General features: G+C 42.4%; 1 protein-coding gene across 1 annotated transcript in view; it reads left to right on the top strand.

Moving 5' to 3' along the window:
* The window catches only part of AKAP2 (A-kinase anchoring protein 2), a 151,074-nt gene extending 139,587 nt beyond the window's left edge, over positions 1–11,487 (top strand). Inside the window, exons 5-6 of the mRNA XM_009278775.1 lie at positions 1,737–1,775; positions 11,353–11,487. Of these exons, the coding sequence (XP_009277050.1) occupies positions 1,737–1,775; positions 11,353–11,445 (132 nt within the window). The 3' untranslated portion in view covers positions 11,446–11,487. The remainder of the gene's footprint in view (positions 1–1,736; positions 1,776–11,352) is intronic.
* The last annotated feature ends 1,553 nt before the right edge of the window (positions 11,488–13,040 follow it).

Consider the following 13,040-nt stretch of genomic DNA (forward strand, 5'->3'; position numbering starts at 1 on the left):
CATAGTTTAATGTACTGAGCATGACGTCCCATGGTATGGAATGTCCCTTTGGCCAGTTTGGGTCAGCTGTCCTGGCTGTGCCCCCTCCCAGCTTCTTGTGCACCCCCAGCCTTCTCAGTCGGTAGAGCATGGGAAGCTGAAAAGTCCTTGACTAGTGTAAGCACTGCTTAGCGACAACTAAAACATGGGTGTGTTATCAACATTGTTCTCACCCTAAACCCAAAACACAGCACTGTACCAGCTACTAGGAAGAAAATTAAGTCTACCCCTGCCGAAACCAGGACATCTGGGCAGCGTCTGACCAAAGAGGTGTGCTCTGGGTGCCAGCTCGGCTGTCCGCTGCTGCTAAAGCTGCCCAGGCACTGACTGCCCGAAGATGCACTGCCAGAGCTTTGGTGCCGGTCAGACAACTTGTGGGATGGATCCTTTGCTGGGACGAATTATCAAGGCTGCCGTGAATTTATGGAGTCCCAGTGCACACTGAAGTCCCTCAGTGTTGCAGTTTGTTGTCATTCTCCTCTTCTCTAAGCCCATTGCGTACAGCCAAACAAGATTTATATTCTTGCGGCTGCTTACCCAAAATCCTATTAGAGGGCAGTTTCCTGCAGAGCCCAGGGAGAGCTTCCTCGGACCAGCAGGAGTGTTTTATTTCTCTTCCCTGGCTTTTTCCACTCTCCTTTTGTAAACAATTCCCACCATTGACAGGGGAAAGATAATTCAAATAAGAAGTGCTGCACTTGTACCACTGTTAGTTTGAGCTAATATTTTACATGCCAGGCTAAGCAATAATTATTTAAATGACAAATAGCTTTGATTTGTCGGCGGAGGACATTTCACCGTGTGCTCAGGAAAAAGATTTCTGTAACTAATGAAACAAAAGAGCACATCACCAGCCTGTTTTTTAAAATATTTTAAATATAGTGGGGGAAGGAGCATAACTGACAACCAGACAGGCAGCTGCCGCTTGGAGCATTAAGTCCTGAGAACTGAATGTGGCTCGACATTGCTCTTTGTGAGTGAGGGGAACCAGAGAATTCCTCGGGTTGGGAGCAGTCAGAGTGCTGTGGCACCCGAGGCCGAACAGAGCCAGTGCTTCTGCAGAGGCAGAAGGCAGCAGCCACAGTTTCCTGAGCGGGATTGTGGAGAGGTTTGATGTCCATGGAAACTCCCCCTCATATGCTGAGCACACCAGCAGTACTGATGTATAGAGCTTGAGTTTCTCCCCATGTAAGACACACCAAAAGGCAGGAGGGTGGTTTCAGTAGGACATCTACCCTGCGTCTCCTTTAAACATCACCACCTTCTGTTTTGTGTCTGGCTTCAGTGGCTACAACACGGCCGCTCTGGCCAGGGCTTGCAGGTTTTGCCTTTCAGAGACAGAGGGCAAATCAAGCACATCTGCTCCTGGAAGAATTTCACTGCTCAGGCGAGGGGGCAGTTTCTTCCAAACAGGATGTGTCACAGTAGAGGTTTCAACAGGTGAGAAAAAGAGAAAAAGGAGCAGCAAGAAAACAGGTCAAGCACTGATGGTAAACAAGACTGAGACTGGCCAAGCAACGTCATTAAAAAAACACCAAACTGACTAATGTTTTTTTTCTTTTTTTATGACACCAAGTTGCTTGAAATCCGGTACTCTGGGATGTGCCAGTTCTTGCAATTTCTTTATTTTGTTCTTGTTTCCTAGTTATAACATGCTTGTTCAATGTACTAATGCTGGTCTTTTCCCTTTCTACCAGTACACCTGTAAATTACTGTCTAGCAAGGTTACTTCTGAGGTACTTTTCAACTGCTTATTTATTTTTGCTTCTTCTTGCATGGTGATTCCAAGTGCATGTCGCTGCAGTTTGCATTTTCATGCTGCGTGCCAGTGCTGTTTCATATCAAAACCAGGATGCAAATGTGTGTGTGGGATATTCCTTCTTATCTCTCATCAACAAATATTTGTGTGGCTGGTTTTCTAACCCTTGGATTCTAGTTACAATTTCTGACATGGGAGGGGTTGTAATTAAAGGGATGGGAGCTGTTGCCCAGGACTGGAGCATTCCTGAGGCGTGAAATGAGAACTTCTCCTTAATCCCCGTTACTGTTTAGCTGGCAAAGCTAAACCTGGGATCCAAGCATCCTCAGATGCTGAGTGAAACTGCTGTGGCTTTCCTTTGTCTCTGATTACAGTGTATTTATCACTATCAAAACCTCTAGTATTCAATAAAGAATCCGCACACCAACCTTTCATCTGTGGAAGAGGAGAGTCAGATCCAAGTGCATGGCCTCAGTCTGGTGAATTTTGTGAACCTGTCCTTGTCCCTGTGTGTTGTGATGTGGTGACTGATCACAGTCCCACAATTTAGCATCAGTGTTGGTCTTCATCAGAGTAGAAGAAACCCAGACCTGCTAAAGAAAGGGTATTTACAGTGACATTTGGTATTTTAGCAAGGCGATAACTTGCACAGTCCTTATCCCTACAAAGCTGGACTCTGCCAAATGCAACAATTTTAAGAGCAGGGAGTTAATACCAACTACACTTTTGCGATGTTTGTAGGAACGAGGTGCTCAATAACATGGATATTTCAATTGCCTGTTATTTTCTGTGCAGACATATGTGTAAATCTGGACTTTTGTAAAAGACATAAACAGATTGTGGTAATGACTGACGTTCATTCATCCAGCATCAGCATTTTTTTTATAAACATGAACCTTCCACTATTTCCCTATTCCATAACATATTTGACCACATCACCTACCTCAAGACAAGTATATGAACATTTTCTGTCCTGGAGAGTAAAGCAAAGTCAAGTTATGCCATTTCCTATTCATTAAATAATTTAGTGTGGGGTTTCTCTCACTGATACAAGCCAGTGATTGATCTTTGTGTAGAGTATTTATAGAGAATTAATCAGTATAAGAGCAGTGTGCTTTCAGAGACCCTGTTTTAAACGCAGGTTGGGCCTCTTCTCCCCCATAATATCCGCACAATAATCTGAGTTATGATTTATGAACGGTAGGTAGTGATCAGAGCGTTTGATGTTGTGTGAGAGGCAGAAGCTCAGGTATAGATTTTACATGGCTAGCCCTTGGCCTTCTGCTGGGAAGGGTTGTGCGTCCGCCTTGTAAAATGATAATGACGCAAGGAATAATGAGCTGGAAATGAATGTGCATGGATAGGAAAGGGGGTAGAGATGAAAAAGGCTGTAGGACACAGCGATTCTGTATGCCAGTGAAAGTATGCCACCTGGCTAACCCTCAGTGTTAAGCCTCAGACTGAAGAAACCATTTGGTTCTCACTGAAAATCTTTAGCTGAAGCCGGGCAGTTGTTTCGGAAGGAACAGCAAGACTCAAGGCATGATGCCCCCCTACCCTCTACTGACCCCAGAGCTGAGCTGTGGCTCCTGTTCAACAGAGCCCTCTGTAATCCGCTCCAGTGCAGGCAGGTGGCTCAATTTTAATCATTGTCAGCAGCACTGGAGCTGACCCAGCTGTGCTTGTGCCAGCTGGGAGCAGGGGCTTGCACGCGATCAGCCTGGTGGCTCTGCTCCAGTAAGCAGCAAACCCCCAGCAAGGCACAGTAACTGCTGAAGTTAAGCTACATGCAGCAAACCACAGCCTGCTTCGTTAGGTTGATGTGGTTTTATCACCTCCAAGTTCCTGCCGCCTGTGTTAAAAGCACATCCATCTGCTGTTTTAAAGAGACCACAGATAACTATGGGCCTGCACATATATAGGTTGTTTTTATCCTTGAAATCTTCTGCTTTTGTCCTTACAACTATACGTATCTTCAGATTTATGGGACTTTATCCTGAGTTTGCTTAATATCAGTCATGCTGTAGGAGGTACTGCGGTAAGGTGACATTTATGCAACTTTAAAGGCTGCTGCTGAAAATTTTTGTGTTACAAAACAGAAAACCAAATACTAGATTTGATGGCAGAGGGCACACAGTTTATGTTTTAAAACTGACCAGCAGCAGTATAATACTGTTACTGTCTTGTTTCAGGTAAACACATTTTTGTCTCAGATACCCAGCTCCTCACTGTGCTCCCTAGAGGTCTGGTGTATTTAGTGAATAGCATTAAGTAGGTACAGTAAAGAAAATACCTTTATACTGAAGAAATAGATGTTTTCTGTCTGTCAGTAGTTCCAGGTTTATGTTAAAGCATTTAGTTTATTGTTCCTGAGTAGAAACACTCACATCTGCAGGAGCAGGCAGCCTGTTCCCTGCCTTTGTTCTTCTGTCTCTTTGTGCACGGTGTGCTCCGTGGAGGTGTCCCGTGCAGTGGCTTTCCCTCATGGTACTGGTAGACTTCAGACACCCAGACCTTTGCATTTTCTGTTTTTGTTGCTTTTAGTCCTTCCAGGTCCAGATGGGAAGAATCAGTGAAATATTAAGTTCCAGAAAAATCATTTTGCTTCCACATCAGTTTTGCTGCTACTGTTCAATAAAAAATAGCCTGTACTGTATAGTAGTCGGTTTCGTTCAGTGGTGGGGATAAATATGCTTTGGACTAAAGCATATCTGTATTTTGCTTTTTATTCTCTTGTTGTCAGTAAAAGAGCAATTATTGTTACATCTGTTGGAGGGAAACTCAGGACAGGTTAGTCTCCACCTCTAGGATGGATAGATAAATTAATCTTACACCTGATAGCGGTAGCTGTTTCAATATTTTTTTTTTTTTCTAAATCCTCAAAAATAAATTAGATGTCAGGAAAAAGCCCTCAGCAATTCTTAGCGAGACCCCAGAGCTGCAACCACAAGATCCACACAGCAATTTTTTGCAAAGAGAGGTGAAGAGTGGTTTTTACAGCCCTACGTATCTTGGTACATTCGTCTTTCCCTCACACCTACTTCTGCTCTACAAATTCTTCCTCACCTGTTGCAGATAGTAGTCAAATCGCCTCTCCCAAAGAAGACATAACATTGCTTTTTTCACTGATCTGGCCTTACCATTAGGATGTAGCCAGCTCAGTTCTTCAGCCTAAGCTTGAGTGAACTGTCTGCTTCATGATCTTTCTAATTTTCGATATACGCCTTCTGCATTCCGTTATGAGCCTGGCTGCCTTAGGATGCCCTGACCACCCAAGCCTGGCCCTGCCTGGGTCATCCTGCCTGCACCTGCTGAGCTGACTTGGGGCATCATCAGGGAGGACACTTACAAAGTGTTGAGGTAGCATTTTGTAACATGGCCAAGATGCGGCATGATACAGACCCCTGAAACAGCCACAACGACAAAAGCAAAAGATTTTCCTTCCTTTGATCTTCTGTGGAGAGCCTCTGGGTGCTGGGCTCATGACAGGTCCACAGTCAGCCCTGATATCTGCCAAGAATATTTTAAAATGGAGATCGTTTGCTATTTTAGGCAAGCGGCTCCCTGGTTGTGAATTCAATGCTCCATTGAGGAGTCCCAATTCTCCACTCAGTCATTCCAGTTGCATGCTATAATTACCCCATTGTTTCCTCTAGTGGGTGTAAAACTGACACAGCCTAGTAAAAATGAGGGTTATTTTAGGTCAAACACTCTTTTCAGTAGTTTAGAAGAATAATTCTGGAGTAACTATTCAAAAGGACCTTTAGCTTATTAGTATCTACTCTACTATTTAGAGGGCTTGTTTATTGATACTAAGCCAGACATCAGTACTTGTTTTTCTGCAAAGGCTGTCCACATTCAATGCCCTCACAGTATCTCTGACATAATTCTGGAAACGGTTTTCCTTGGAGCAACCAGCAATGTTTGCAGAAGTAGACAAGCTTCTGGGCAGGTTTGCAGATGGGATAAATGGAAGAAACCCTGATGCCGTCTTTTAAGACAAAGACAAGCTGACTGATCCAAAACAGAAATCTTCAAAGTTTAAGGGTCCTGACTGTTGCAAGCCATCACCAGAGACCATCACAACTGTGTGATTTCCAGCAGGGAAGACACTGACTGGAAACTGTTGTAGATTATGTAAAATCCATTTTATTTTCAGCTGGCATAAATCAACAGGCCAAATTCAACAGACCTTATTTAAATATATCACTACTCTGTGACAGTGGCAGTTTTGGTTTGAAATGTATGCTGAATTTGCTGTTTTTTCATGTAAATTTCAATATCCAGTGGGGAGAACAGTAATTTTCTGTGTTTTATTTAATCATTATCCCATACTGGTCTTGATAGTCTCCTGTCTAGCAGTATTTATCTGTTCATCCAAAAAAAAAAAATCACTGGGGTTTTTTCCCCCTTCATTGCTAACCCTGGAGCAGCCACTGTCTTTTCTTATTCTGAGAAGATAATAAGATGATGCCCTGATACCCAGTCCCAGTTTTGCTTCTCCATTGTTCGGCTTGGGTTGTCTTTCTTTGTTTCAGACACTTGGAATCCCAAACACGTAGTTTAAACCACTGGTCCTCATCCCTGCAGTGGGAGTAGCTCCAGTACGCTGCTTACAGGCTGATGTCTCAGAAAGGATTTTTTTACTGATTTTTTTTTTTTTTTTAAATTAATTTTTAGGTTTGTGAGCACATTTGCCCTCTGCTGGGTAAAATAGAAACTGCTCAGCCCTGCTCTCCCTTTCCGGTGGCTGCTCTGCAAAAACTGGATGCATGATTTTGTGCAAAATATCAGCAAAAAATCCCTCAGGTAGAGCTGGACCAGCTTTGTAGCCCTGGTCAGTGCCAGGAAGCAGATGGAGCTTTAGCTCAAAATAGTCTCTGTTGGCTGGATTTTGCCTTTAGTTCTTTGGCTTGTTCATAGTAATAGTCAAAAGAAAATACGAGGGCAAAGAAATAATGAAGCTGGCCAAACTCCACCCTACCTTCAGCTCCTGAATGGAGGTCTGGGTCTTAGCGTAAATGCAGAAGTATGTTCTTGTTCCCGTAAACAAAGTTACGGGCTGTAATTTCAGCTGACAGTTCAAAGCTGATTTCCCGATATTGCCTGTACAAGAGCCTCTAGTACCTGTGTACTTTTCAAACCACAGCTTGTCACAAGCTGAAAGAAGAGTTTCTTTAGTCTTAAATTATTTATTCTTATTCCAGTCAAGACTTAAGTCCTCACTGCATCTGACTTTCTATGCAGAAGGATAAAATAGCGTTTTCCTTTCTCAAAAGGCCAGCTACTCTTCTGCAGTCAAGGAGTGTGCAGAGCAGCTTGCAGGAAGCATTAGGGACCAGGGATGGCAGGCACTGATTCAGTGAAGAGTCACGTATTTGTTGGGGGTTTTTTTACAGTTATTTTTTTAAACTGACTGTTTAAACATTTCAGAAGTTTACTTCTGAGGGAGGGCTGTTTTAAAACACATTGAGGGCAGCTCTGTAGTTTGATCATGGAGCTGTTATTCAGTATCAGTCAGAAAACAACATTGCCACGTGCTTCTGTAAGAAGGCCCCAGACCCCTTTATGTCTCACTCTGCTGGGAGGAAAACACCCACTGCCATGCATTATTTGCCAAGGAGTACCTCAGATGCACATCACAGTAACACCTCTTGGTTTTGTCTGATTTTTTTTTTTTACACCTTGTTAGAACTCATATTAAAGCTGTTTCTTTTTTAAGAATTGTTTTGTACTTTAACTGTTTATGTGTGTGCATGTGTGTGCATATGTATAATACATGTGCAGCGTGTATGTTTTTGTATGTGTGCATGTGTGTGCATATGTATAATACATGTGCAGTGTGTATGTTTTTGTATGTGTGCATGTGTGTGCATATGTATAATACATGTGCAGTGTGTATGTTTTTATATGTGTGCATGTGTGTGCATATGTATAATACATGTGCAGTGTGTATGTTTTTATATGTGTGCATGTGTGTGCATATGTATAATACATGTGCAGTGTGTATGTTTTTATATGTGTGCATGTGTGTGCATATGTATAATACATGTGCAGTGTGTATGTTTTTGTATGTGTGCATGTGTGTGCATATGTATAATACATGTGCAGTGTGTATGTTTTTGTATGTGTGCATGTGTGTGCATATGTATAATACATGTGCAGTGTGTATGTTTTTATATGTGTGCATGTGTGTGCATATGTATAATACATGTGCAGTGTGTATGTTTTTATATGTGTGCATGTGTGTGCATATGTATAATACATGTGCAGTGTGTATGTTTTTGTATGTGTGCATGTGTGTGCATATGTATAATACATGTGCAGTGTGTATGTTTTTGTATGTGTGCATGTGTGTGCATATGTATAATACATGTGCAGTGTGTATGTTTTTATATGTGTGCATGTGTGTGCATATGTATAATACATGTGCAGTGTGTATGTTTTTATATGTGTGCATGTGTGTGCATATGTATAATACATGTGCAGTGTGTATGTTTTTGTATGTGTGCATGTGTGTGCATATGTATAATACATGTGCAGTGTGTATGTTTTTGTATGTGTGCATGTGTGTGCATATGTATAATACATGTGCAGTGTGTATGTTTTTGTATGTGTGCATGTGTGTGCATATGTATAATACATGTGCAGTGTGTATGTTTTTGTATGTGTGCATGTGTGTGCATATGTATAATACATGTGCAGTGTGTATGTTTTTATATGTGTGCATGTGTGTGCATATGTATAATACATGTGCAGTGTGTATGTTTTTATATGTGTGCATGTGTGTGCATATGTATAATACATGTGCAGTGTGTATGTTTTTATATGTGTGCATGTGTGTGCATATGTATAATACATGTGCAGTGTGTATGTTTTTGTATGTGTGCATGTGTGTGCATATGTATAATACATGTGCAGTGTGTATGTTTTTGTATGTGTGCATGTGTGTGCATATGTATAATACATGTGCAGTGTGTATGTTTTTGTATGTGTGCATGTGTGTGCATATGTATAATACATGTGCAGTGTGTATGTTTTTATATGTGTGCATGTGTGTGCATATGTATAATACATGTGCAGTGTGTATGTTTTTATATGTGTGCATGTGTGTGCATATGTATAATACATGTGCAGTGTGTATGTTTTTATATGTGTGCATGTGTGTGCATATGTATAATACATGTGCAGTGTGTATGTTTTTATATGTGTGCATGTGTGTGCATATGTATAATACATGTGCAGTGTGTATGTTTTTGTATGTGTGCATGTGTGTGCATATGTATAATACATGTGCAGTGTGTATGTTTTTGTATGTGTGCATGTGTGTGCATATGTATAATACATGTGCAGTGTGTATGTTTTTGTATGTGTGCATGTGTGTGCATATGTATAATACATGTGCAGTGTGTATGTTTTTATATGTGTGCATGTGTGTGCATATGTATAATACATGTGCAGTGTGTATGTTTTTATATGTGTGCATGTGTGTGCATATGTATAATACATGTGCAGTGTGTATGTTTTTATATGTGTGCATGTGTGTGCATATGTATAATACATGTGCAGTGTGTATGTTTTTATATGTGTGCATGTGTGTGCATATGTATAATACATGTGCAGTGTGTATGTTTTTGTATGTGTGCATGTGTGTGCATATGTATAATACATGTGCAGTGTGTATGTTTTTATATGTGTGCATGTGTGTGCATATGTATAATACATGTGCAGTGTGTATGTTTTTATATGTGTGCATGTGTGTGCATATGTATAATACATGTGCAGTGTGTATGTTTTTGTATGTGTGCATGTGTGTGCATATGTATAATACATGTGCAGTGTGTATGTTTTTATATGTGTGCATGTGTGTGCATATGTATAATACATGTGCAGTGTGTATGTTTTTGTATGTGTGCATGTGTGTGCATATGTATAATACATGTGCAGTGTGTATGTTTTTGTATGTGTGCATGTGTGTGCATATGTATAATACATGTGCAGTGTGTATGTTTTTGTATGTGTGCATGTGTGTGCATATGTATAATACATGTGCAGTGTGTATGTTTTTGTATGTGTGCATGTGTGTGCATATGTATAATACATGTGCAGTGTGTATGTTTTTGTATGTGTGCATGTGTGTGCATATGTATAATACATGTGCAGTGTGTATGTTTTTGTATGTGTGCATGTGTGTGCATATGTATAATACATGTGCAGTGTGTATGTTTTTGTATGTGTGCATGTGTGTGCATATGTATAATACATGTGCAGTGTGTATGTTTTTATATGTGTGCATGTGTGTGCATATGTATAATACATGTGCAGTGTGTATGTTTTTATATGTGTGCATGTGTGTGCATATGTATAATACATGTGCAGTGTGTATGTTTTTATATGTGTGCATGTGTGTGCATATGTATAATACATGTGCAGTGTGTATGTTTTTATATGTGTGCATGTGTGTGCATATGTATAATACATGTGCAGTGTGTATGTTTTTGTATGTGTGCATGTGTGTGCATATGTATAATACATGTGCAGTGTGTATGTTTTTGTATGTGTGCATGTGTGTGCATATGTATAATACATGTGCAGTGTGTATGTTTTTGTATGTGTGCATGTGTGTGCATATGTATAATACATGTGCAGTGTGTATGTTTTTATATGTGTGCATGTGTGTGCATATGTATAATACATGTGCAGTGTGTATGTTTTTATATGTGTGCATGTGTGTGCATATGTATAATACATGTGCAGTGTGTATGTTTTTATATGTGTGCATGTGTGTGCATATGTATAATACATGTGCAGTGTGTATGTTTTTATATGTGTGCATGTGTGTGTGTGTGTGTGTGAGACTATGTGTGTGTGTATGAAAAATACCTAAACGTATCAGGGCCCATCTTGTACCAGATTCTGCAAGCTGTGCAGGTCCTCCTTGTGTAAATCTCCTTTCCCATATGCATGGAGTGATAGGCTTTCCTGTTGGCATAGTTGCAAGCCAAAGAGCACGAGAAGAAGATGCAGGGGGGGCTGCCTAGTTCTGCCTGGGGGGGTGACGTGCTGAAATAAGCAGCAGACTGCTTTCCAGGCTGCACATGCAGCTCCAAAGCAGCCTCTGGACAAAGCTGCCAGGTGGCTGCTGGCTCCTGGTAACCACCGTCTGCAGCTGCCTCTGGGGAGAGGACCAAGACCCCGTCCCCTGCCTTCCCCAGGCAGGGATGGGGCAATGTGCAGCTGGGCTGGTAAGGGGCAGCGGGCGCTCCCCTGAAGCGAGCTGGATGCTGCCCGACAACTCCTACCACTTCTGTCCTCCCGTGGTGTGGCTTTGCTCTTGTGTGCCATCCCTCCCCCTACCCCCCTTCACATCGGCAAGCACTTCATCGCATGAGTCCTCAGAGTTTGCACGAGGTGCGGCACTGGGAGCCCTGCGGGAAGGGCTGGCCCGGCTGGTCTCTGCCTGCCTTCCCCAGGCGCGCGGTGTGGGGCACCCTGGCATGGGGGCCACAGGCAGCTGAGTGATGTGCTGTGTTTTCCTTTTCTCTCCTGACCAGGTCCTCGAGGCGACCAGGGTGAACCGCAGAAAGAGTGCTCTGGCGCTGCGTTGGGAAGCCGGCATTTATGCCAACCGGGAGGAGGACGAATAACCACGCTGCAGCGTGAAGACAGCGACCAGGCACGCCGAAACCAAAAAGAGAGAAAGGAAGAAAAAGAAACAAACACAAAAAACACCATGAAAGCAGCAGCATTTTAGTCCAATATTTATTAAATACACAACAAACTCAGTGATGCACATAGACACAGAAATGATCCAACTCCTGGCAATCCTAAAACAACAGGAAAAACCCACCTAGAAAATACCCCCTTCTTCCCTCCATCCCCCTTCTGAAATAATGCAATGGGGAGGGTCCGGGGGGTGGGAGCCCTCGGGGGGGAACGGGACAAGGGGGCGGTTGTCCCCACAGACTGCAGGTGTGTGGCGGGAGGTCGGCGTGGAGGACCCTGCGGCCAGGGCTCATGCTCGTGCTTTCAGCTGACTGAATTGACAGCCCTGCCTTGCCCACAGGATCACCGTCCCCCCCAGCAGCTCCCATCGGACCCTCCTGCAGTTCCTCCTCCTCCCCCAGCCGCTGCACCGAGACTGTCGGCGTTACTTCAGCGTACTCTATCCAGCCACAAAACACAACGATATTGCCCTCTGTTGCTATTTCTTTGAGAGGACTGAAGGGTTGGGTTTGGGATTGGGGCTTTTTGGGGGGGGGCTGGGTTCTGCTCCCCTTTCTAGTAATTTATCTGTTTAAAAGGAAAAAAAAAAAAAAACAGAGGCGGGGTGTTGATATGTAAAAAACCCAAATGTACAATCCAGTAGACTCAGTAAAACAGTCCTTGTGTTGCAAACACAAGCCATCACAATTTAGGAGTGGAATAGATGGGGATGAGAGCTAAGCCAAATGGATTACCTTAGCTTTAGGATCCTATATGCTTGCAATATCACCTGAGCTCCAGGTTCTCAGAGCATATTTACGTAACAAAGTTTCTAAATAGAAAAATCTGTATTTAGCGGATGACAACTATTTTTTGATGGTGGGGAGGGAAAAGAATGGCATATGTGTAAAATCTATGAAGATGGATAATTTGAAGTTGAAAGGTAGTGGGAAAGGGATACAAATAAAGGACATTTAATTTTTAAATGAGGCAATAATTGAACTAAGCCAGACCCTGGCCTAGAAAGAGGTATGAAATAAAGAAGAAAGATAGTTACGTCTTCAACTATATTTATACAACATAAAAAGCCTTTGAAGTAGAGTGCTTTGTGGAAGTCTTCACGTTTCCAGGCAACAAAAAAGCTAAAGGGCATAATGAGTTGGAAGGAGTGAGCAAGGAAGAGCAGACAAGGGAAGAAAACAACATTTTCGCCATTCAGCCAGTGTTTTCAGCGCTACAAGCAAACCGTAGAGCCTTTAGTTACTGCTTAGGCTTGGGGTCAGCAGTGAAGGATTAGTGTGAATCTGTGTGGGCATGTGGGCATGTGTGTGCGTGCATGTGCACGTGTGCGTGCGGGCGTGTGTGTGAGGCTGGCATACCAGAAAGTGTATGGCAGTGTGTGTACTGATTATTTTCTCCAAAGCTGTTTACCAGCTATAGGGGTGAGTGCTAATTTCTTTTTTTTTTTTTCTGAAAGGGGATATAAAAACAAGGCACTGAGTTAATGCAGTATTTGTGATATTAAAATTTGACCCAA

This window comes from Aptenodytes forsteri, unplaced genomic scaffold (genome assembly GCF_000699145.1).
Source record: "Aptenodytes forsteri isolate BGI_AS27 unplaced genomic scaffold, ASM69914v1 Scaffold211, whole genome shotgun sequence".
Classification (NCBI taxonomy): Eukaryota; Metazoa; Chordata; class Aves; order Sphenisciformes; family Spheniscidae; genus Aptenodytes; species Aptenodytes forsteri.